Source organism: Panthera pardus, unplaced genomic scaffold (genome assembly GCF_024362965.1).
Source record: "Panthera pardus isolate Hobbes unplaced genomic scaffold, ASM2436296v1 HiC_scaffold_24, whole genome shotgun sequence".
Lineage (NCBI taxonomy): Eukaryota > Metazoa > Chordata > Mammalia > Carnivora > Felidae > Panthera > Panthera pardus.
Genome location: NW_026526810.1, coordinates 12,597,856 through 12,624,555, shown reverse-complemented (window position 1 = coordinate 12,624,555; position 26,700 = coordinate 12,597,856). Strand labels below are relative to the sequence as shown.

General features: G+C 42.3%; 1 protein-coding gene across 6 annotated transcripts in view; it reads right to left on the bottom strand.

The window, feature by feature from the left end:
* TJP1 (tight junction protein 1) overlaps positions 1-19,546 on the bottom strand; it is a 367,980-nt gene extending 348,434 nt beyond the window's left edge. For all 6 annotated transcript variants that reach the window (XM_019460064.2, XM_053888779.1, XM_019460066.2 and 3 more), the window contains exons 1-2: positions 19,189-19,546; positions 7,076-7,202 (exon numbers count right to left, since the gene is read on the bottom strand). In XM_019460064.2, coding sequence (XP_019315609.1) covers positions 7,076-7,202; positions 19,189-19,531 — 470 coding nt within the window. In that variant the 5' untranslated portion in view covers positions 19,532-19,546. The remainder of the gene's footprint in view (positions 1-7,075; positions 7,203-19,188) is intronic.
* Positions 19,547-26,700: the final 7,154 nt, after the last annotated feature.

The following is a 26,700-nucleotide window of genomic DNA, read 5'->3' as shown; positions in this document are numbered from 1 at the left end:
ACATCAGGAATTAATAGTTAGGATGATAATGGGGATGGCACAGTTTTAGAAAGGGTGGTAAGAAAGGCCTCCTTGAGAGGTATGTGACCATCAGAAAGAGGCTGAGGATGCACTGGGCAGTGTTGGGAGAGAGTGGGGAGCTGCTCCAGGGAAGAGACAGGTGTGAAGTCTGAAACTAGCAATGATAATCAGCAAAAAGCTGATGTGCCCATAGCAGTGTAGGAAGGGAGTGGAGGGAGCATCTGGGACACAGGGCCAGGGTCTACCAGGTGATTTGAAGGAGTATGGACTTTATCATGGTCTGATGGAGGTTCCTGGAGGGCTCTAGGCCAGGCTGTGAAGTGGCTGATTCACATGTTCAAAACCTCCCTCTGCTGTAGCAGACTGTAGGTCGAGGACAAAGCAGGGGCTGGTTAGGAAGCTCCTGCAGCCACCCAGCCATCACGGGCAGTATTCATGGGGGCTTGGGATAGGGAGGGGGGGCATGTGCCGAGAATTGGTCAGATCTTGGGGACAGTATGAAGGTGGAGCTGGCAGAACTGGTGGGGTTTGGGATGTGGGGTAAAGGTAATGGAAGAGAGGAGGGTATGATCCAAGGTTTTTGACCAAATTGCCATTTTCTGATACCTGAGCAAATGAGGGCTTGAGGGGGCTAGTTCCCAGGTGGTTGTGTACACCTTGTTTGACTTGCTTGGTAGGTTGTCATCAGTCTCCAGCCAGTAGGGTCTGGACTTTAGGAGGAGATGCAAAATTTGAAGTAATGGAGGGTGGAGGGGGCAGATAAAGGGTCACGAGGTCATCAGGGAGAGTGTTGACAAAGAAGCAATGCTCAGGACTGGGCCATGGAAGAGCCACCAGGATGCAGGGTCCAGCAGAGGAGCCCAGAAGGTGGAGCAGGTGAGCAGGAGAGACCCAGGAAACCATGCATCCTGGGAGCCAAGGGAAGTGCCAATCAAAGGCCAGAAGATGAAAATCCTTTTCCCAGACTACTTTAACAAGGGCAGTAGGGTCCAGGGTACAGAGTAGGTTCAAGCAGGAAAATAAGGCCAGAAAGCCAAGCCAGGCACCTGGAGATCTGGATCCAGGCTAGTGATTGGGCGGTAGAGCAGATCCTCCTCTCACTGCAGACCAACCAGCAAGCTCCGACCCAGCTATGCTGGGCTCTGAGAATTACAAAGAGGATGAAAGAGTTCCTTCTTGTGTGTGCATGGTGTGGTGGTGGGAGGGCTGTGGGAAAGGGTGACAAATGGAAACAACCAATCTATTCTCATAAACATGAAGAATGGGGCCAGTGCAAGGGTGAGTGGAAACAGAGGGGATTCCCATCCCATTTTCCCAGATCTGTGTTCATGGAGGATGGGGGGAATTTTACAAGAAGATTCCCAAGGGTTTAGTCAACTGAAGAGCCTGTATCACCATACATTGTCAGCAACATGACTATGTCTCAGTATGAAGGTTACTCAAGAAATTGAAAGTAGAGTTATCCTTTGACCCAGCAGTTATACTACTAGATATTTATCCAAAAGATACAAAAATGTTGATTTGCAGGGGCACATGCACCCCAATGTTTACAGCAGCACTATCAACATTGTGTATATATACACATTGTGTATATATGTATATATACATTGTGTATATGTACACAATGGGATATTACTCAGCAATCAAAAAGAATGAAATCTTGTCATTTGAACAACATGGATGGAACTAGAGTGTATTATGTTAAGTGAAATAAGCCAGTCAGAGAAAGACAAATATCATATGATTTCACTCATATATGGAATTTAAGAAACAAAACAGATGAACATAAGGGAAGGAAAGGAAATATAAGATAAAAACAGAGAGGGAGACAAACCGTAAGAGACTCTTAAATACAGAGAACAAGCTGAGGGTTACTGGAGAGTAGATGGGCAGGGGGATGGGCTAAATGGGTGATTGGTATTAAGGAGGGCACTTGTTGGGATGAGAACTGGGTGTTATATATAAGTGATGAATCACTAAATTCTACTCCTGAAACCATTATTACACTATATGTTAAACTAACTTGGGTTTAAATAAAATTTAAAAAAAAAAATGGCCCACTATGGCTCAGTGGGCTAAGTCACGTTGGCAGAAATTCAGCCCTTTCCAATGCACAGCAAAGGCTCAATTTGCAAGGGAGGGCAGGAGACCTACATTTATTTTCATCCAATGGTGTTAAAAACCAGGCTGGCCACATCCTCAGGTCTGCGTCTAGCACACACCCTGTGAATGAGGAACACCAGTTCCTTGGAGGCAGCAGGGCTCTGGACAGGGCACAGAACCCAAGATATGGAGCAAGTCACTTCATGGCTGTGCCTCAGTTTCTACACCTGTGCCTTGGAGGGGATAATCATGCTTTCTGGTGCCTCAGAGATGATTTAAGATAATATGTGGAAACTGCTTGTGAACCCTGAGGGTTGTAGGTGTGATGAGAATGTCCTCCATACTCCATGGAAGCATCTAGACCCACTGAGAATTATGAACAGACAGCTGAGGGAGGGTCATTCTTCATCAGTAAAATTTTAGGTATTAAAAAATGACCAGCATTCTTTACATTTGTCCAACATTGTTCTTTTTCCAGTGCATTGAATGTGTATAAATCAAAACACAATGTTGGCTTCTCCCCGCATCCTATAGCCTTGTCTTTGTGCAGCCTGATGCCTATATTCCCAGCTGCCACCTGCCTGTATTCAGGACCACTGCTGCTGGCTTCTCATTGGTGGATCCACAGGTCCTGGATACTGTTGCCTTGGTGAATTCACAACATTGCGTGTGGGTAGGGGCAGAAGCTTCTCTGATTTATCTTCTGCTCTTAAAAGTTGAGGTTATCCCCAGATGAAGCTTAAAATAAATTATGACTTTCCCTTTCCACTGTTTTATTTTTCTTCAATTTATGCTTCTGTGAGCAAGTAATGTTCTTTTATTGACAGCTGAATGAACAGAAAAATGAGGAAAAGCAAATGTCTCCTTTGTCGCAGTTCTTTCCCCTCTCCAGCCCTTCCTGGAATGGAGAGATAAAAATTACAAAGCACGCACCATAATTTTTCTGAAATCAGGTCTCAGGGCTGAGTGGGAATGATCTACTTTGACAGCCTTCATTTCAGCCGTCAAGTGGGAGAGGTTGTGTTCCATTCTGTCTTATCTTCCATTGATGAGCGTGAGGATGAGGGGAAAGCATGTGATCCCATGGGGCACAGATCGGGGCTTCCACAATGACAGCCACACAGCAAACATTGTGCAGTTGAAATGTCTTCTAACACTTGGTGGAATCAAAGTGGGCTTTTTTTTTTTTAACATTTATTTATTTTTGAAAGAGAGAGGACAGACAGAGCACAAATGGGGGAGGGGCAGAGAGAGAGGGAGACACAGAATCTGAACCAGGCTCCAGGCTCTGAGCTGTCAGCACAGAGCCCCATGTGGGGCTAGAACTCATGAACTGTGAGATCATGACCTGAGCCGAAGTTGAATGCTTAAGCAACTGAGCCACCCAGGCGCCCCAAAGTGGGTTTTGATGTGAGTGTGGTAAAACCCATTCAGGAAAGAAACTTTTCTCACCTGGTGGTAAAACCCCATGGTGCACCCCTAACCTATTCATGAACTCAGAACCTAAATATAAATTACTTACGGCATTATCTATATTACTGTTCTCCTCAACAGTAAGCTCAGGCTTAAGAGCTGACCACACAGGTGCTTAATAATACTGTACTGCTGTTCCTGGTGTGATAAAATACCCTAATGTGGTGCATTATCTATAGGCCTGCATTTAAACAGGAGAATGAGATGATTAATTGTAATTTTAGGCCAATGTTTCACTGAAGTGGAACAATCTACATGTTACAGGTTGTTTTTATGAACAAAACAGGGTTTACATCATGCACCACATAGGTTAACCTAACAGACTTAACTATTGTTCTAGAATTTATCCAATATGTAGGACAGTTTAACTCTGTATTTATTTTTTTTTTAATTTTTAAAAAGTTTATTTATTTTGAGAGAGACAGAGAGACCGTGAGCAGGGGAAGAGCAGAGAAAGAGAGGGAGAGAATCCCAAGCAGGTTCCTCACTGTCAGCGCAGGGCCTGACACGGGGCTTGATTGCATGAACCGTGAGATCCTGACCGGAGCCAAAGTCAAGATTTGGATGTCCAACTGACTGAGCCACTCAGGTGCCCCAGTTTTAACTCTTTAAATCATGGCATGATATAGTTGGGAGTGTACAGAAAAGTTTGCAAAAATTGTCAGCAATAAACAGTAGCTCAGAGGGAGTGGTAACATAGGGATAAACCAACATTATGTAGGGATAGAATGTCCAGTGATGGCCCCAGCACGGAAGGTTATCCACATGTTCTCCAGCAGAGTTATAGGTATTCTGTTTGGGATTTTAGTCTATAAAAGGACAGTGAAGTCAGAGAGAAGCATGAGCTGTGAGGAAAGCATGGGCAGGGAAGATGGTGAGAGTGTGGGTCATTGTCATGGAAAGAACAACCAACCCAGGGTCATGGGTGAGATTGGCTACAAGTTTTCCCTGGGAAATGAAAGTGAAGGTATATCATTAGCTTAGTCTTAAATTCAGAAGGGCCTGAGGCTGGGGGCCAGGAAGCAAGTGGAGATGGGTCTCTACTCCTAGACCATTTCAGTGTGTGTCTTACCCCATGTGCAAAATCTAAGGGAAAGATTGGTGGCAGTTGTGGACCTTGGGAATGGAGGAAAAAGAGAAAGTGTTGACTCCCCCCAGGAATCAGTAAAACCAAATGCTTTAGAAGCTCAAATAAAGCAAGCTACAGCAGGTGGCTACTTTGGAGCCCAGACCTCACACTCTCCTGGGACCTAACACAGAGTGATGATCTGAGGTCTCTTCTTTTCATCCGTATGTTATCCCTGGATGGGGGATAAAAAAGGAAAGAGAGAGAGGAAAGAAGGGTCTAGGATGTGGAGAAACGTAGGAGGGGTCAAGAAATAGTAATCTAGATACTATGTTTGCACGCAAGACAGAAATTCAAAATCCAGGACAATCTGTTGCCCTTTTAATGTAGCACGTGTACCAAAGGTGCCCCTGGGGCTGGTGTGTGGCTAGACCCAGGGAAACAGAGGGGGCAAAAGTGGTGGGGTGTGCCTAGTCAGCAGGTCCAGTGTGCATGGACTAGTTGCACAGAGAAAATGCTGATAGCCCGAGACCAGACGGTTGTCTTAATTGTAAAGAGGAGCCAAGTGTACAGAGTGCTCAGTCGCCAACCACTTAGCAGTCATTGAGTGACGACTCTCAGCCAGGCACAGAATAGTCTAGGGCATGGACAAGGAAGAATAGGTGAAGGGAGGCTACTTTGCACATTTTTGTGCATTTAATCCCCACAAAGACTACTCAATATCCTCACTGACCACAAGAGAAATGCAGGGATAAAGGTTAGCAGCTTGCCCAAGGTTACATAATACTTGTGATGCTTGCTTGTATGTGTGAACTTGGCCAGGCCACGGTACCCAGTTGTCTGGTCAAACTCCAGTCTAGATGTTGCTGTGAAGATATTTTTGAATGAGACTAACATCTAAACCAGTAGACACTGAGTAAAGGAGCTTACATTCCAAAATGTGGGTGGGCCACACCCTATCACTTGACATCCTCAAGAGTAAAGACTGAAGTTTCCCCAAACAGAAGGAATTCTCCTCAAGACTGCAACATAGAAACCTGCCAGAGTTTCCAGTCTGCTGCCCCATGGAATTTGGATTCAAGACTGTAACACCAGCTCATATTTGAATTTCTATCCTGGCAGGGCTTGCCCTATGAAATTTGGACTTGCCAGCCAAAACTATTGCATGAGTTAATTCCTTAAAATAAATTTGTTTTTCTCCATATATGTGTGTATAGATCTTTCTCCTTACTGAAAACAAAAACTAGAAGGGTAAAATCATCTCTTTAACAAACCCCAGAGGCACCTGTTAATGCAGAATCCTGCACTAGTAAGGGCTGTGATAGATGGAGGCCAGACCTCAATCTCCTGGACAGGGCTGGCAGGAGGTCATGCTCTCCACATGGGATGGGGGGGAGGGCTCACCCCTGAACCACCAACCCAGACCCAGCCAGAGAGAGCCAGGAGGAGCCTGAAGGAAGAATCATATTGCAGGGAACCCAAGGCCACCCAGATCAGTCTAAGGGACCTCTGAGAACCATGCAGCAGGGAAAGAAACAGAAAGCAGGATGTGTACCTTCTAAGTGAATAGACCATGAAAATGGGGCCCCAAGTACATATTTGCATTAATAAGCTTGATGAATGGAAAATCAATTATATATGCTAATTAAACACAGTAAATATTGGCTTGTGCACTTTTCTACAATGCTTACTAAGTACCAAAACTTAGATATTTATAATCAATCCATTAAAAGATCAAAGAAAACTGATGATTTACATTTTTCATGGAGGGGGGAAGGACATTGAATGGAGTAGAAACCATTTCCATGGTTGATTTCAGTTCTTGTTTTATTCAAGTCCTTCCTGTCAGAGAGTCTGTACCTGCAAGAAATGGCCATAAAGGCTTACCACAGCTCAAATTTTATTCTGGCCCATAAAATACAGAATTTGTGAGCCAGAAAGGAGAAGAAGACAACTCATATTTGGGCAACTCCAGAGCATCCCACAATGAGTTGAGTATTCAGGTGTCTTGGGGGACAGAAGCATTAACACGGATGCTAGGAGACTACTGCACAATTCTTAGATGTTAGAATTTTACTACTGAAGTGCATAATTATCTGGGACGCTGAGAAATGAACAGCATCAGCCTGTTTTGGACTCTGACAAAGAACAAAAAGTAAGAATAGTCAGTTGCATACTTGAACAGCATCAACTGGAATAAAATGGTGCTTCTCAAGTACTATTCTGTTTATGCTGCAGGACAGGCCAAGAAATGACATAGTGGTCTGGGCTTGCCCCAGAAAATATTGGCATCAGTCAAATAATTTGTAAGTGGCTAGAGGACACAGTGGAAAGAGAAGGGGAGGAAGAAAATGAAAAGCAAACAGATAGGACTTCTTAAAGGTTTCAAATGCACTGAGAATGTAAACATACTTGTTAAATAATTGAAGACTTTGTTCTTGATCTTCTGTCTCAAGGACATCACTAGGTTCAGGCTGAGTTCCAACTCTTGCTTTTTCTTCTGCAGCGGATGCCTCTTGTAAGATCCTATAGGTTTGTTCTGTATGATAACATAAGCAGGTGTCACAGCTCTGGCACGAAGCTCACCCATTTGCTGCTGCCTTTCTTTTCTTCCCTAAAGTTATATGTTGCTGGGGATTTGGCTATTCCAAATTGTATACAAAAAGATGATTATTCAGTTCATGTTTGACATTTTTCTAAGCAAACACCCAATTAGTTCATTGAAAAGATTGTTCATTACAAGGTGTTCAAAATAAATAGTAGCTTGTTTTGGCTAAGAATACAGTGACCATATTTCAAAAGTGTATGTTGGTATTTTTCTGGTTATGGGGGTTGCAGTAAGCACTCACCTTCTTTGCAATATATAAAAATGGGTTTCATGGAAAGAGGGATAGAAGGAAAGGGAGGAAGCAGAATCCCTTTCAAATGCAGTTTCTTCCTAAACTACTGGCCGGTGACCTTCACGGACTTCCCTACCTTGAACTTGGGTTTGGGTTTGGGTTTGGATTTGTTTCCTCTTGGGTTTGGGAACCAGAGTCACAGGGAGTTTCTACTGACTTTTAACACTCAGGTGGAAAGCTCATTTTCTTCCTCTCCAGGACTTGACCATGATCTCTGCCATAGTTTGGGGCAATACCTTCTCTACACACCTGATTCTAAACATCTGAGACCTTGTTCCTTGTGAGCTTCTTCACCCCACCTCCCAATAGTTATAAGAGGTTATGTTCCTAGCAAAGAGCTGTTGGCACCCCCAATTAAAACCTTCCGGGGACCCCTATGGCATCGAAGCCCAGTTCATTAACCTCTTAGCCCACCCTTGCCCTGCCCCTCTTCATGTACACCTCCTCTCTTCCTTGAATTCCTAGAAGGTGTCCTCTATCCTCCCATCCATGTGTGCGCAGTGCGAGGTCCTGAACCTGCAAGGTGTAGAAATGTCATGATCTGTGCTGTTACATTAAATAACATTGCAGTGGAAAGGCTCATCCCAAGAGACAGGCAATAGGAAAGGATGGCATTGGCATGGCTCTCCCTGTGGTCCATTTGCATGCTCCACACTTAAATTGTCCTTCCAGCTCTAGGTCTTGCCTCCTCCCAATGGGACAGGGGAGGGAACAAGAGAAATGCAGTGACCAGCTTAAGGGGTGGGAACTGCCAGAAGAATGAGCCTCCTGCCTCGTTGTGGGGGCTTCTCCCCTGTAATCAAGGATATTGGGCATTCTTTTCATCCCTGATGGCACAAGTAACATGTTTGGAATGACCCATGTTGTCCATGAACAACATTAAAATGTGGACATAAAACGTGAAATGCTATGGTGCTCCTGGGCCCCATGAACTGGTAATATTGAATGAAATGCAATAACTTCTTGCCTCTACCCCTATTCTGATTAGATCATTTTGCCTTCCACAGAGCACTCCAAGGCATAACTGCTAATTTGGAGCCTTTCCAGCTTGGTCACTCTGGGATACATTTGTTTAATAGTATATATTTCTAGTGATGGCAGCTGGCTCTTTTTGTATTATAAGAGCTGCAGGGCCTCCTTGGCGTTTATACAAGCTGAATCTACCTCCACACAGTGAGAGGAAATGGATTTCCTTCTGAAGGTGGGTGTCATTATAGCTCATAATAAAGCAGCCCCTTTCTGGAGCACCCACAAAGGATGAGCCCCATGGAACACAAGTGGATCGCCCCACGCTGGAGGGAAGTGAGCCTTTGTTTAATAGCCTGTAATAGCCTGGAATATCCTGGAATATTACCTAGGGAATCACCCATAAAGGTAAATCTAAAACTCTAAATGCTGCCCATGGATCTGGCATTCAGGTGACAAAAGACCTGGAATAGTTTCGAAGTTTTAAAAATAATCTCTCTAGCTACATTTTGATAATGTTATTGCTATATGTATACATATTTTTATAATTTTTAATTTTTTTGAAGTTTATTTATTTTGAGAGAGACAGAGCACATGAGAAGGGGAGAGGCAGAGAGAGAGGAGGGTGAGAGACCCCTAAGTGGGGCTTGAACTAACAAACTGCAAGATCATGATGTGAGCTGAAACCAACAGTCAGATGCTTAACTGACTGAGCCATCCAGGCATCCCTACAATTTTTAATTAAGATTTTATTTTCAAGTAATCTCTATACCCAACATGGGGCTTGAACTCACAACCCCAAGATCAAGAGTTGCACGTTCCACCGATTGAGCTAGCCAGCCACCCCTACAATTCTTTTTTTTTTTCAATATATGAAGTTTATTGTCAAATTGGTTTCCACACAACACCCAGTGCTCATCCCAAAAGGTGCCCTCCTTAATACCCATCACCCACCCTCCCCTCCCTCCCACACTCCATCAACCCTCAGTTTGTTCTCAGTTTTTAACAGTCTCTTATGCTTTGGCTCTCTCCCACTCTAACCTCCTTTTTTTTTTCCCTTCCCCTCCCCCATGGGTTTCTGTTAAGTTTCTCAGGATCCACATAAGAGTGAAAACATATGGTATCTGTCTTTCTCTGTATGGTTTATTTCACTTAGCATAACACTCTCCAGTTCCACCCATGTTGCTACAAAGGGCCATATTTCGTTCTTTCTCATTGCCACGTAGTACTCCATTTTGTATATAAACCACAATTTTTTTATCCATTCATCAGTTGATGGACATTTAGGCTCTTTCCATAATTGGGCTATTGTTGAGAGTGCTGCTATAAACATTGGGGTACAAGTGCCCCTATGCATCAGTACTCCTGTATCCCTTGGGTAAATTCCTAGCAGTGCTACTGCTGAGTCATAGGGTAGGTCTATTTTTAATTTTTTGAGGAACCTCCACACTGTTTTCCAGAGTGGCTGCACCAATTTGCATTCCCATCAACAGTGCAAGAGGGTTCCCGTTTCTCCAGCGTCCTCTCCAGCATCCTCTCCAACATCTCCAGTCTCCTGATTTGTTCATTTTGGCCACTCTGACTGGGATGAGGTGATATCTGAGTGTGGTTTTGATTTGTATTTCCCTGATGAGGAGTGATGTTGAGCATCTTTTCATGTGTCTGTTGGCCATCCGGATGTCTTCTTTAGAGAAGTGTCTATTCATGTTTTCTGCCCATTTCTTCACTGGGTTATTTGTTTTTCGGGTGTGGAGTTTGGTGAGCTCTTTATAGGTTTTGGATACTAGCCCTTTGTCCGATATGTCATTTGCAAAAATCTTTTCCCATTCCATTGGTTGCCTTTTAGTTTTGTTGGTTGTTTCCTTTGCTGTGCAGAAGCTTTTTATCTTCATAAGGTCCCAGTAGTTCATTTTTGCTTTTAATTCCCTTGCCTTTGGGGATGTGTCAAGTAAGAGATTGTTATGGCTGAGGTCAGAGAGGTCTTTTCCTGCTTTCTCCTCTAGGGTTTTGATGGTTTCCTGTCTCACATTCAGGTCCTTTATCCATTTTGAGTTTGTTTTTGTGAATGGTGTGAGAAAGTGGTCTAGTTTCATTCTTCTGCATGTTGCTGTCCAGTTCTCCCAGCACCATTTGTTAAAGAGACTGTATTTTTTCCATTGGATGTTCTTTCCTGCTTTGTCAAAGATTAGTTTGCCATACGTTTGTGGGTCTAGTTCTGGGGTTTCTATTCTATTCCATTGGTCTATGTGTCTGTTTTTGTGCCAATACCATGCTGTCTTGATGATTACAGCTTTGTAGTAGAGGCTGAAGTATGGGATTGTGATGCCTCCCGCTTTGGTCTTCTTCTTCAAAATTTCTTTGGCTATTCGGGGTCTTTTGTGGTGCCATACGAATTTTAGGATTGCTTGTTCTAGTTTCGAGAAGAATGCTGGTGCAATTTTGATTGGGATTTCATTGAATGTGTAGATAGCTTTGGGTAGTGTTGACATTTTGACAATATTTATTCTTCCAATCCATGAGCATGGAATGTTTTTCCATTTCTTTATATCTTCTTTAATGTCCTTCATAAGCTTTCTATAGTTTTCAGCATACAGATCTTTTACATCTTTGGTTAGATTCATTCCTAGGTATTTTATGCTTCTTGGTGCAATTGTGAATGGAATCAGTTTCTTTATTTGTCTTTCTGTTGCTTCATTGTTAGTGTATAAGAATGCAACTGATTTCTGTACATTGATTTTGTATCCTGCAACTTTGCTGAATTCATGTATCAGTTCTAGCAGACTTTTGGTGGAGTCTATCGGATTTTCCATGTATAATATCATGTCATCTGCAAAAAGTGAAAGCTTAACTTCATCTTTGCCAATTTTCATGCCTTTGATTTCCTTTTGTTGTCTGATTGCTGATGCTAACACTTCTAACACTATGTTAAACAATAGCTGTGAGAGTGGACATCCTGTCGTGTTCCTGATCTCAGGGGGAAAGCTCTCAGTTTTTCCTGATTGAGGATGATGTCAGCTGTGGGCTTTTCATAAATGGCTTTTATGATGTTGAAGTATGTTCCTTCTATCCCGACTTTCTCGAGGGTTTTTATTAAGAAAGATTGCTGAATTTTGTCAAATGCTTTTTCTGCATTGATTGACAGGATCATATGGTTCTTATCTTTTCTTTTATTAATGTGATGCATGACGTTGATTTATTTGCGAATGTTGAACCAGCCTTCTATCCCAGGAATGAATCCCACTTGATCATGGTGAATAATTCTTTTTATATGCTGTTGAATTCGATTTGCTAGTATCTTGTTGAGAATTTTTGCATCCATATTCATCAGGGATATTGGCCTGTAGTTCTCTTTTTTTACTGGGTCTCTGTCTGGTTTAGGAATCAAAGTAATACTGGCTTCATAGAATGAGTCTGGAAGTTTTCCTTCCCTTTCTATTTTTTGGAATAGCTTGAGAAGGATAGGTATTATCTCTGCTTTAAATGTCTGGTAGAATTCCCCAGGGAAGCCATCTGGTCCTGGACTCTTATCTGTTGGGAAATTTTTGATAACTGATTCAATTTCTTCGCTGGTTATGGGTCTGTTCACGCTTTCTATTTCCTCCTGATTGAGTTTTGGAAGCGTGTGGGTGTTTAGGAATTTGTCCATTTCTTCCAGGTTGCCCAGTTTGTTGGCATATAATTTTTAATAGTATTCCCTGATAATTGCTTGTATTTCTGAGGGATTGGTTGTAATAATTCTATTTTCATTCATGATTTTATCTATTTTGGTCACCTCCCTTTTCTTTTTGAGAAGCCTGGCTAGAGGTTTATCAATTTTGTTTATTTTTTCAAAAAACCAACTCTTGGTTTTGTTGATCTGCTCTACAGTTTTTTTTTAGATTCTATATTGTTTATTTCTGCTCTGATCTTTATTATTTCTCTTCTTCTGCTGGATTTAGGCTGCCTTTGCTGTTCTGCTTCTATTTCCTTTAGGTGTGCTGTTAGATTTTGTATTTGGGATCTTTCTTGTTTCTTGAGATAGGCCTGGATTGCAATGTATTTTCCTCTCAGGACTGCCTTTGCTGCATCCAAAAGCGTTTGGATCGTTGTATTTTCATTTTCATTTGTTTCCATATATTTTTTAATTCTTCTCTAATTGCCTGGTTGATCCACTCATTCTTTAGTAGGGTGTTCTTTAACCTCCATGCTTTTGGAGGTTTTCCAGACTTTTTCCTGTGGTTGATTTCAAGCTTCATAGCATTGTGATCTGAAAGTATGCATGGTATAATTTCAATTCTTGTGTACTTATGAAGGGCTGTTTTGTGACCCAGTATATGATCTATCTTGGAGAATGTTCCATGTGCACTCAAGAAGAAAGTATATTCTGTTGCTTTGGGATGCAGAGTTCTGAATATACCTGTCAAGTCCATCTGATCCAATATATCATTCAGGGCCCTTGTTTCTTTATTGACCGTGTGTCTAGATGATCTATCCATTTCTGTAAGTGGAGTGTTAAAGTCCCCTGCAATTACCACATTCTTATCAATAAGGTTGCTTATGTTTCTGAGTAATTGTTTTATATATTTGGGGGCTCCTATATTCGGCGCATAGACATTTATAATTGTTAGCTCTTCCTGATGGATAGACCCTGTGATTATTATATAATGCCCTCCTTCATCTCTTGTTACAGCCTTTAATTTAAAGTCTAGTTTGTCTGATATAAGTATGGCTACTACAGCTTTCTTTTGACTTCCAGTGGCATGACAAATAGTTCTCCATCCCTCACTCTCACTCTGAAGGTGCCCTCAGGCCTAAAATGAGTCTCTTGTAGACAGCAAATAGATGGGTCTTGTTTTTTTTTTATCCATTCTGACACCCTATGTCTTTTGGTTGGCGCATTTAGTCCATTTACATTCAGTGTTATTATAGAAAGATACAGGTTTAGAGTCATTGTGATGTCTGTAGGTTTCATGCTTGTAGCGATGTCTCTGGTACTTTGTCTCACAGGATCCTCCTTAGGATCTCTTGTAGGGCTAGTTTAGTGGTGACGAATTCCTTCAGTTTTTGTTTGTTTGGGAAGACCTTTATCTCTCTTTCTATTCTAAATAACAGACTTGCTGGATAAAGGATTCTTGGCTGCATATTTTTTTCTGTTCATCACATTGAAGATCTCCTGCCATGCCTTTCTGGCCTGCCAAATTTCAGTAGAGAGATCGGTCACGAGTCTTATAGGTCTCCCTTTATATGTTAGAGCACGTTTATCTCTAGCTGCTTTCACAATTTTCTCTTTATCCTTGTATTTTGCCAGTTTCACTATGATATGTCGTGCAGAAGATCGATTCAAGTTCTGTCTGAAGGGAGTTCTCTGTGCCTCTTGGATTTCAATGCCTTTTTCCTTCCCCAGATCAGGGAAGTTCTCAGCTATGATTTGTTCAAGTACACCTTCAGCACCTTTCCCTCTCTCTTTCTCCTCTGGAATACCAATTATGCGTAGATTATTTCTCTTTAGTGCATCACTTAGTTCTCTAATTTTCCCCTCATACTCCTGGATTTTTTTATCTCTCTTTTCCTCAGCTTCTTCTTTTTCCATAATTTTATCTTCTAGTTCACCTATTCTCTCCTCTGCCTCTTCAATCCAAGACATGGTTGTCTCCATTTTATTTTGCAGCTCATTGATAGCATTTTTTAGCTCCTCCTGGCTGTTCCTTAGTCCCTTAATCTCTGTAGCAATAGATTCTCTGCTGTCCTTTATACTGTTTTCAAGCCCAGTGATTAATTTTATGACTATTATTCTAAATTCACTTTCTGTTATATTGTTTAAATCATTTTTGATCAGGTCGTTAGCTGTTGTTATTTCCTGGACGTTTTTCTGAGGGGAATTCTTCCACTTCCTCATTTTGGATAGTCCCTGGAGTGGTGCGGGACTGCAGGGCACTTCCCCTGTGCTGTCTTGAATAACTTGCGTTGGTGGGCGGGGCCGCAGTCAGACCTGATGTCTGCCCCCAGCCCACCGCTGGGGCCACAGTCAGACTGGTGTGCCTTCTCTTCCCCTGTCCTAGGGGTGGGACTCACTGTGGGATGGTGTGGCCCATCTGGGATACTTGCACACTGCCAGGCTTGTGGTGCTGGGGATCTGGTGTATTAGCTGGGGTGGATCAGCAAGGTGCACAGGGGCAGGATGGGTAGGCTCAGCTGGCTTTTCCTTCAGAGATTCACTTCAGGAGGGGCCCTGTGGCACCGGGAGGGAGTCAGACTCACCTGAGGGATGGATCCACAGAAGCACAGCGTTGGGTGTTTGCGTGGTGCAAGCAAGTTCCCTGGCAGGAACTGGTTCCCTTTGGGATTTTGGCTGGGGGATGGGCGAGGGAGATGGCGCTGGCGAGCACCTTTGTTCCCCGCCAAGCTGAGCTCTGTCATCTGGGGCTCAACAACTCTCCCTCCCGTTGTCCTCCAGCCTTCCCGCTCTCAGAGCAGAGCTGTTAACTTATGACCTTCCAGATGCTAAGTCCCGCTTGCTGTCAGAACACACTCCTTCCGGCTCCTCCGCTTTTGCAAGCCAGACTTAGGGGGCTCTGCTTGGCCGGCGGGGCCGCCCCTCCGCCCCGGCTCCCTCCCGCCAGTCCGTGGAGTGCGCACCGCCTCGCCGCCCTTCCTACCCTCTCCCGTGGGCCTCTCGTCTGCGCTTGGCTCCGGAGACTCCGTTCTGCTAGTCTTCTGGTGGTTTTCTGGGTTATTTAGGCAGATGTGGGTGGAATCTAAGTGATCAGCAGGACGCGCGGTGAGCCCAGCGTCCTCCTACGCTGCCATCGTCCCAGGATCCTATCATCAATATCACCCCTACAATTCTTAATGTTTAGGTAGTTTTAGGCTCACACAGAAGTTGCAAAAGTAGTACAGGAAGTTCCCACACACCTTCCCTCAGTTTCCCCTCAAACATAACATATTACATGACTCTACTACAATAATCAAAACCAGGAAATTGATTTTGTCACAATGCTAAACTGCAGATGTGATTCAGACTGTACTAGTTTTTACATACATTCATTTTTTGTGTGTGCATGTGTTTGTGTGTGTGTGTGTGTATGCGTGTGTGGTTGCCGTATAGTTCTATAACATTTTATCATTGGTATAGATTTGTGCAACCACCACCACAATCAGATGGTCTCTTATTCAAATTAAACATTTTTATTTTATTTTTACTATGGACATTTTCAAATATGCAGAGAGGTATAAAAATAATGTAATAGATACTCATGTTTCTAACTCTGGATTTAACAGGTGTTAACATTTTGACACATACACTTTGTCAAATTTGTTAAAGAATTAAAATATTAAAGGGGTAGGTAAATGCTACCTGATCTCCTTCCCTCTCCCTCTTCCTTCTCAGCCAAGGTTATTTCTTTTTTCTTTGATTTTTTTGAGAGAGAGAGCAGGGGAGGGGCAGAGAGAGAGGAGGAAGAGGATCCAAAATGTGTTCTGCACTGACAGCAGTGAGCCCGATGCAGGGCTTGAACTCATGAAGGGTGAGATCATGACCTGAGCCGAAGTTGGACGTTCAACTGGCTGAGCCACCCAGGCACCCCCCAGGGTTATCTCTTCACAAGTAAAATTAAGTAGCAAACCAACAAACAAACCTCACTCTGTATTTGTCCTTACCTAAAAAGTGAAATGGTTACTACCACAGATATTCAGTCTGTTTTGGACTTACCAGAATTTTAAGTTACATGGTAAAAAATATTTATCAAGGTGTTTTTTTTAAATGTGTTATACATATGTAATAGAAATAAAGAATTTGGCAATACAAAAATAAAAGGACTGCAGTGGTCTTCTTTTCATGGTACTCTACATAAAGCTGTATTGAATTAATAAATGCATGAAGTCAACAAATGCTTCTCTGATAAACATATTACACTACAAGCTATAAGAATGTTTTACATGGCAGCCTAAAATAGTGTATAAGTGAGAAGCCATGGGGTGTCTGGGAGGCTCAGTCAGTTAACCATTTGACTTTTGATTTTGGCTCAGGTCATGATCTCACAGTTCATGAGATGGGAGCTCTGGGTCAGGCTCTGTGCTGTCAGCATGGAGCCTGCTTGGGATTCGCTCTCTCCGTCTCTCTCTGCCCCTCCCCAGCTCATGCTTGCTCCCTCTCGCTCTTCCTCTCTCTCAAAAATAAATAAATAAGGCATTTAAAAACAAAAAAAGAAGGGGCACCTGGGTGGCCCAGTCGATTGAGCATCTGACTTTGGCTCAGGTCATGATCTCGCACGGTCTGTGAGTTCAAGCCCCATGTCAGGCTCTGTGCTGACAGCTCAGAGCCTGGAGCCTGTTCCAGATTCTGTGTCTCCCTCTCTCTCTGACCCTCCCCCGTTCATGCTCTGTCTCTCTCTGTTTCAAAAATAAATAAACATTAAAAATTTAAAAAAAAAGAAGCCATGTATAAATACTCATTTTTGCCAAGTTGACTTTTTCAGTGGACGGGCCATTTTACTGAACATTACGGGGCCTCTAGTAGGGGAGAGGTTACAATAAGACTATAATTGGGGCACCTGGGTGGCTCAGTTGGTTAAGTGTCCGCCTCATGATTTCAGCTCAGGTCATGATCTCACGGTTTGTGGGTTCGGGCCCCGCATCAGGCTCTATGCTGACAGCACAGAGCCTGCTTGGGATTCTCTGTCTCCCTCTCTCTCTGCCCCTCCCCCACTTGTGCTCTGTCTCACTCTCTCTCTGCCCGTCCGCCACTTGCTTTCTATCTCTCTATATCAAAAATAAATAAACATTTTTTTAAAAAAAACTAATTCGGGGCTCCTGGGTGGCTCAGTCAGTTAAACATCTGACTTGAGCTCAGGTCATGATCTTGAGGTTCATGAGGTCGAGCCCCACATGGGGCTCTGTGCTGACAGCTCAGAGCCTGGAGCCTGTTTCAGATTCTGTGTCCCCCTCTCTCTCTCTGCTCCTCCCCTGCTCATGCTCTGTCTCTCTCTCTCTCTCTGTCAAAAGTAAATAAACATTAAAAAAAAAGACTAATTCACAGCAACTATCCAATAACCAAGGAAAATTTTTCTATTAAGACAAATGTTAAAATCCATGTAACACCTGTCACGTTGGCACCATGAAGGTTCAGTCTTAAGGAAGTGTTACAGGGCAAACAGAGGCCAATAACAAAACGCTGCCTCAAAACAGCTCAAATCCTTCCCTGCAATTCTCAAAGACTTGGGTGAGCACCCATGCACACAGGACACAGCTTCACAAACAGGGATCCCTTTCTTTTGCCTCTGCCTCCACGGCTCCTATCACTGCCCCCAGAACATCTGCTGCCCCCCCCAACATCCCCCAAACCCTCCTCCTCTGTCCTGCTCACGTTTCCGTCCTTTTCATTCCTTTTCATACGGCCCGACCCAAACCCTCTCTTAGCAGGAAAGACTCCTTTCTCTTTCAAAGTTAGGAGGTAGAGACGTTGAGATAGGCAATTACAGGAGAAGAGAAACAGCTAAGAAGATCCCTGTGCTGGTTTTTTTAAGTGCAGCTTTTTGAGATCTCATGCACAGATCATGAAATTCATCCTTCTAAAATAATACAATTCAGTGGTTTTTAGTGTATTCACAGACATGCTCAACCATCACCACTAACTGATTTTGGAGAATTTTCACCACCCCCTAGAAAAAGCCCTGTACCCACTAGCAGTCACTGGGCATTCCCCCTACACCCAGCCCCCCGCAACCACTCATCCGCTTTCTACCTCTATGGATTTATCTATTCTGGGCATTTCAACAGAAGGAATCATACAGTTAGGTGGACTTTGGTGACTGGTTTCTTCATCTTAAAGTTTTCAAGGTACATCCATGTCGCAGCATGGGTCAGATCTTCCTTTTTAAGGCAGAGTAATATTCTATTTAGGGATATAGCACATTCTGTTTATGCATTCATTGGTTGATAGATATTTGGGTTGTTTCCACTTTTTAGCTGCTTTAAATAATGCTGTTATGAACATTCATACACAGCTTTTTGTTTGGGTATATGTTTTCATTTCTCTCAAGTTTATACCTAGGATTAGAATTGCTGGGTCATAAGACAATATTTGTAGGAACCATGATCATTACTGTGCCTTCACCTGTGAAATGAAAGTTCAGTCCAGCTGCCTTAACTTATTAGTATTTTATGCCTTGCACTTCAAAGTCTGCATTAAAACAAGAATGGTGCAAATCTTTCTGTTAGTTGACTGAGATCATCAGGTTTTATTTGGTATCACAGACGTTTGCTTCTGCATCATGAGACTTTATAGAGAAACATTGGATTAAAAAAATTGTTTAAATATTTATTCATTTTTTGAGAGAGAGAGATAGGTAGAGAGAGAGAGAGAGAGAGAGAGAGAGAGAGAGAGAGAGAGACCATGATTGGGGGAGGGGCAGAGGGAGGGAGACACAGAATCCAAAGCAGATTCCAGGCTCCAAGCTATCAGCACAGAGTCCAACACGGGCATGAACCCATGAACTGCGAGATCATGACCTGAGGCCCGTCAAAAGCTCAACCGACTGAGCCACCTAGGTGCCCCAGCATTGGACTTTTTTTTAACCAAATGCTGTGTGGAGGCTCATTATTACACAGTGAGGGTGGGGTGCCAGAGATTTTGCTGAGACACTCACTAAGCTCACTACTTTCCAGAGCAAGCCATGTTCTTACCTTGGTAATAAAGGAAAAAGCAGGTGAGCAGGTAAGGACAGAATTCCTCCAGATGAGAGCAGAAAGCACAGAAAGCCTTTGGACCTTTGGAGCAAAGCTTCAGAAAAAAGGACTCCACTCTCCGTGGGTGGCAATGCCAGGAGAGGATCTCTCTGTACTCCTTCAGGGAGAACACGCCATCATATACCAGACGTGGGAGCACCTGGCTGACATTGAATTCCTTCAGTATCCTCTCCTTGTAACTCAGCGGCATTTCCAAGAGCTGCTTGGTCCTCTGCTCCCTTTCTGCCTGTGTTGTTGACTCACAGCAATAGAACCAGGGCCTGGCCCCTGCCTCACCCATCTCAACGCCTGCAGAGCTGGTGAACAATCTCCCTCCTGGGCCTCGCTGCTCTGTGGCCTCTGAGGGCAAGGACTGCACTACACGGACATCTGCAGGCAGACTCATCCTGCTGTCCTCAGTTATTACAGATCTGCGGGAGAGGGGAGGCCTGGGATTAAACCCGCATTCTGACTGGCGTGGCCCTAAGAGGATTGTACTGCACTGATTAGCCCTGTGCAGCCGTTAACTTTAAAAGGTGAAGAAGAAACACAGTCTGGCTAATACCTGTTCTGTTGAAATTCTTCCTCTCAGCCCCAGGTGACCATTTTCCCCTTGGATTCCCCCAAATGGTTGCTTTCAACGTTATGAACCTAACATGCTCACCGACTCTATCACACGGTCTCATTATAATGTCAGCAGCTGTATCAGGAACTGTGCGACTCATGTCGTCCTGCCAGCCTAGTTTGGGGTTAGACTTTGCAGAAAACTGCAGACGGGAGAGGAAAGTAGCAGAAGCCAGTTGTTTAAGGGTGTTTCAGTTTTATTCAACTACCTAAGTGCTATGTCTTGGTGGCATAGTCCCCTTCCTTCGGAGAAATTCAAATGCTTCTATTGTAATCACCTGGTTAAGTGATTCAATCCCATAAATGACCCCTCTCCTCTGATCTGACCCTGGTGTCCACTTAATGAAGCCAGATTAGAAGAGGGGATTATTGATGGCTCAGGGGAGGCCTCACTGCAGATTGCACAGATAGAATTGAATTGTTCCCAGCCGGCCTTCATGTTTCCACCTGCCTGGAATTGCCCAGGCTCTGGAGTAACCTGGGGTGCCCTTGGGGTTCTGATCTGGGCCTGTGGGTGACCCATTCTTCCCTTGCCTGTGCTCTCTGTCTCCATCTGCACATGTGAGTGAGTTATGGCTTTGGGACCCTTCTCCTACTTGTATCATATGACTCTGCTCTTTAAAAGTCTCTCTAAGACTCTTAAAAACTGAGAACAAACTGAGGGTTGATGGGGGGTGGGAGGGAGGGGAGGGTGGGTGATGGGTATTGAGGAGGGCACCTTTTTGGGATGAGCACTGGGTGTTGTATGGAAACCAATTTGACAATAAACTTCATATATTGAAAAAAAAAATAAAAATAAAAATAATTTTTTTTAAAGATACAGGAAATAAAATAAAATAAAATAAAAGTCTCTCTAAGATCAGGTGCAGGTAAAAAGGAATGATTTAAAGAAAGTCAAAGTTAGGAAAACTGATGAAACGATCAGTGGTTATTATAATGTTCTTGCCAGTTTGGTTTATAGAAGTAATTAGGTATTTTTCTACAGAATCTGGGCGGGGGATTTATTTTTCAGGAATCAAAACTCCCTTGGAGTGATCTGGTCATCATAACCACAAGAAAAGACCTTTCCTGGCTTTGCTTCTGACCTCTTTGTGACTTTGAGAACATAGCTTCCTGACACCATACTCCTCTATATCAACCATGTGTTTCTGAGGTTTTGACATCATGGGGTGTTGCTGAGCACCCTCTAGGGCTAGCCAATTCCTGGAGAGAGAATAGAATGAGCCTGCAAGTGTGGGTTTCATATGCAAGCCAACCAGTCCAGAGCCCCTCCCCAAACACCTCCTTTATCAGAGGCTCACATTCCAGGCCACCATCCATCCATCTGCCCTAATCACCCCTGGCCAGGTGCCAGACAATTAGGGACAGCTCTTATGTCCCAGAGCCCCTGAAAATATTCAAACTAGCCACTCCTAGGCCTGCTTCCCCTGATTTGCCTATCATTTCCTACAGAAACCACAAAAAAGGCTCTCCCACATTTTCCTCCCGCTCCCTCCACCTCCTGACCTACACCCCCTTCCCCACTTGTCCCTCTGCACCCCCCCCACCCCCCAGGCTTTGCCGGGTGTGGCATGCCTGTTCCCTTGGGAACTTTGAGTTATCAAATTATCCTTTCAATGGTAGTGGTCTCTTGATCTGTTGGCCTCAATATACCTGAATAACAATAAAGTCTACATTTTACAACATCCATTGAAAGTACAAACCTAGGACTGGGATGGGACAATATTGTTAAACACTCTGGGCCTCCTATAGAACTGGGGCAGGCAATCACAGAACCCCAGTAAATTTCTTCAGCACCAGCCTTTCAGGTAAATGTGCCCTAAGTTGAAACTTGGAAGGGAAATAGTGCCATCTTGTGGTGTGCTATAGTCTTTCAGGGTGTTGCTTTTTCTTTCTTTTTAAGGCTATTTTTTTTTTTTAGAGCAGTTTTTTAGAGCACTGCAAAGATGAACAGAAAGTACAGAGAATTCTCATACACCCCCTGACCCCACATACACAGACTTCCCCACTATCAATGTCTCTCACAAGAGTGGTACATTTGTTGCAATTACGAACCTGCACTGATACATCATCATCACCCAAAGTCCATAGTTTACATTAGGGTTTACTCTTGGTGGTGTACATTCCAAGGGTTTGGACAAATGTAGGATACATATCCATTATTATAGCATCATACAGAATAGTTTCACTGCCCTAAAAATCCCCTGTGATCCACCCATTCATCGCTGTCCCCGCCTCCCACATCTGGTACCCACTAAACATTTAACTGTCTCCAAATTTTGTTGCAGGCGATTTTTACTCTGATTTTCTTTATCTAGATGCCCACTTTGTGCTGGTGCATGATATGAAATAATGGTGTGTAAGACAGACAATATCCCTACCCTGGAGAGGAGGTGCATCTGGAGATTTAAAAAAAAAGGGGGTCAGGTTGACAAATAAAATAATTACAGTATAGCCGCAGAAGAAGCTGAGAGAAAAAAGAGGGTAGGGCTACCTTAAATAGAGATCAGGGGTGGTACATAAGCTAAAACTGCCAGGATGAAAAGAAGTCAGATATGAGGGGAAAAAGGAGATACTATCTAGCAGTGTGTAAATACTACTAAGGATGTGTAAAATCCCAGCAGCAGGGAAAAGATGTATTTGAGAATGTGAGGGCTCCATGAACCAGCACATGGGGATTGTAGAATGCAGGTCATGGGATAATGTTGCAGAGGCCGTCAGGAGCTCAGTCTTGCCAGCTTGGCAGGTCCCGATAAGAAATTTGGATTTTCCTCTGTTTGCAATAAAAAGCTCCTGAAGGCTTTACCCAGGGGGAGGGATATGATCTGATGGATGGTTTCAGAAGCTGCTAACATGTTACCCCTTTGCTTTATCACTTGTTCTCTTTCCTTCTACAAATTTTTTTTTCATGAACTATTTGGACATTACATACATTGTGACATTGTGATATTACCTCTAAATAAGACCAGCTTGTTTTTACTAAGAATGGACATGTTCTCTTACATAGCTTTGGAATAATTATCAACCACATAAATTCACATGAACATAGTATCATATTATGTATTTTACCTAATATACCATTCCTTTTACAGTTTTGTCCGGTTGATCTAACAATGCCCTTGATGGCTTTTTTTGACCAACCCCGCCCCTGATCCAATTTGAGGTTTTAAAATTTATTTTTTTAGGGGCACCTAGGTGGCTCTGTTGGTTAAGCATCCGACTTCGGCTCAGGTCATGATCTCATGGTTGGTGGATTTGAGCCCCACGTCAGGCTCTATGCTGACAGCTCAGAGCCTGGAGCCTGCTTCAGATTCTGTGTCTCCCCACCTCTTTCTCCCCTTCCCCCACTTGTGTGCTCTCTCTATCTCCCTCAAAAATAAATAAATAAACATTTAAAAATTAAATTTTTTTTAAAATTATTTTTTATCGAGGTAGAATTGACCTACGTTTTATTAGCTGCAGGTGTACAACACAATGCTTCGATATTTGTATGTATTACAGAATGATCGCTACAATAACTGTAGTGAACGTCCATCACCACACATAGTCACAGAATTTTTTTCTTGTGATGCAAACTTTTAAGATTTACTCTCTTAGCAACTTTCACATATATAATACAGTATTATTAACTGTAGTCACCATATTGCACATTACATCCTCACAACTTATTTCTTTTATAAATGGAAGCTCATACCCCTTTTGCCCTGAAACCATTTTTTAAAAGCCCACATTTTCCCAGTTACATGAGTTACCACCTTGATCATCTACTAGTTTTTTTACTATGAAGTTTGGTATACTTTTGGACTTTCTTTTCTATTCTGTAGATATATCTGTCTATTCCTGCACCAGCTCTATATTCTTCATTTTAGAGACTTTGTACCATAGAGACTTTAGAGCATAGAGCATAGAGCATTAGAGACTCAATATCTAGTACAGCTAGTCTCTCCTTGTAACTCTGCCTCTTCATTGTTTTCCTAGATATTCTTCTGTGTTTATTTTTTCAGGTGGATGTTTCGATTGGCTTTTCTAGTTTCCTAAAAATGGTCACTGGACTTTTTATTGGGATCACATTAAATTTAATAAATAAACATAGGATGGGCTGACCTGTACGGATGTTGAGATAGCCCACCCAAAAACGAAGATGTTTTTCCATTAGTTCAGATCTACTTTTGACGACTTTCGGAAGTGTTTTAGGGTTTTCTTCATATAAGTTTTGAGTACAGGCATACCTTGTTTATTGCAATTTGCTTTATTTTGCTTTGCAAATATGAAACTTTTTACAAATTGAAGGTTCGTGGCAACTCTGGTGAACAAGTCTATCAGCATCATTTTTCCAATGGCATTTCTTTAAAAATTTTTTTTAATGTTTATTTTTTTGAGAGAGAGAGAGAGGGAGAGAGAGAGTGCGACAGGGGAGGGACAGAGAGAGAGGGAGACACAGATTCTGAAGTAGGCTCCAGGCTCTGAGCTGTCAGCACAGAGCCCGACGTGGGGCTAGAACTCATGAACTGTGAGATCATGACCTGAGCTAAAGTCAGACGCTTAACCAACTGAGCCACACAGTTGCCCCACCACTGGCATTTCTTACTTCATGCCTCTGTGCCACATTTTGGTAATCCTTGCAGTATTACCAGATTTTTTCATTATTATAATATTTGTTATGCTGATCTGTGATCAGTGATCTTCAATGTTACTATTGTAATTGTTTCAGGGCACCACGAACTGCAGCCATATAAGATGGCAAACTTGATTGATAAATGTTGTATGTATTCTGACTATTCCACCAACTGGCTCTCCCTCTCTTTGGGCCTCCCTGTTCCCTGAGACACAACAATATTGAAATTATGCCAAATAGTAATTTTATAGTGGTCTCTAAAAGTGTTCAAGTGACAAGAAGTGTTAATTGAAACAACAAACTTCATTATTGTCTTATTTTAAGAAACTGTCATGGCCACCCTAACCTTCAGCAACCACCACCCTAATCAGCCATCATCCATCAATATTAAGGCAAGACCCACCACCAGCAAAAAGATTATGACTCATTGAAAGTTCAGATGATGGTTAGCATTTTTTACCAATGAAGTATCTATATCTATATCCATATCCATATCCGTATCTATATATCTATATCTATATCATCTATATCTATATCTATATCTATATCTATATCTATATCTATATCTATCTATATCATCTATATCTATCTATCCTATCTATCTGTAGAGAGAGAGAGAGAGAACAAGTGGAGGGGAGGGGCAGAGAGAGAGGGAGAGAGAATCTCAAGCAGGTCCGCACAGAGCCCAATGCAGGACATGATCCCACGACCCTGGGATCATGATCTGAGCAGAAATCGGGAGTCAGACACTCAACTGACTGAACCACTCAGGCGCCCCAGTAATAAAGTATTTTTAAATTAAGATGTGTACATTGTTTTTTATTAGACATAATGCTATTGCACACTTAATACACTACAGTATAGTGTAAACATAAGTATTATATGGTCTGGGAAGCCAAAAAATTAATTTGACTTGCTTTGTTGGAAAATTCTGTACACTGGAGTGGTCTGGAACTGAACCCGCAACATCTGAGATGTGCCTGTACTCCTTGGTGCCTTATTTCTAATATTTATCTTTATTGCTCTTACTGTAAATAGAATTCTTCTATTCATTGTACCTTCTCACTGGTTATTACCTATGCATGTGAATACTATTGATTTTTACACATTAGTTTTATATCCCTTTATCTTGATGAGTTTTAAAAAATTTTTTGTTGGTTTTACATGGATTATGTTGAATATTCAAGGTATACTCCTATGTCATCTTGAAATAGAGATAATTTATTTTATTTCTCCCTTATTCTTCTATCCCATTTACTCGTACCTCCATGGCAATATTCAATGATAATGGAGTGAGTGGGCATCCTTACCTCGTGTGTGACTTTGGGTCAAATACCTCTGAGTATCCCCATTAAGTAAGAGCTTAAGTAAAACTGTGGTTTTATGATTGAAGTATATATATTCATTAAAAAATATACACTTATTTCTGATTTTTTTGAGAGGTTTTATTAGGAATGGGTGCTGAATTCTGTCAAAAGCCTTTCCAGCATCTATGGAGTGATTTTATGGTCTTTCTTTTTAGGCTAATATGATGAATTATATTAACATATTTTCCAATATCAAATCATTGTTGTATTCCTGGTATAAACCCTACTTGATCATGACATACACTTTTCTTTATATAGGATGAAACCCTGTTCATTTTCACTGACATTGTATTTAAGACTTTGGCATCAATATTCATAAGTGATGTTGATGAATTTTCTTTTTCAGTGCTAGCTTTATCAGGTTTATACGTTATACTTGTTTCATAAAAAACAGTTTAAATACTTTTCTTTATTTTCTGTGCTCTGCAACAGTTTATTAGCATTGAGACTCTCTGATCTCTAATGGTTTGATTGAATTCCCCTGTGAAATCATCTGGGCCTGGTGCCTTTTGTAGGGTAGTTCTTTGATATAACTTTACTTCTATGGAAATTGGTATGTTTAAGATTTCAATTTCTGCTGGGATAAGCTTTATTTGCTTAAGAAACTGTCCACTTCCTTGTTTTGCAAGTTTATTTGTAGAGGTATAGAAAGCAGTCTCTTATAATTTTACATTTCTTATATATCAATAGTTATCTCCTCCAGATCCTTTCTTATCTAGCATGTTTGTGCTTTCTTTTTCCTTTTCCCCCTGCTGACTGCAGAAGTCATTGTTTTGTCCATTTTGTTTATTTTTCAGAGTCGGGATTTTGGTGTACTAATCTGAACAAAATGTTTTTTGTTCTCTATCTCATGAATTTCTTCTT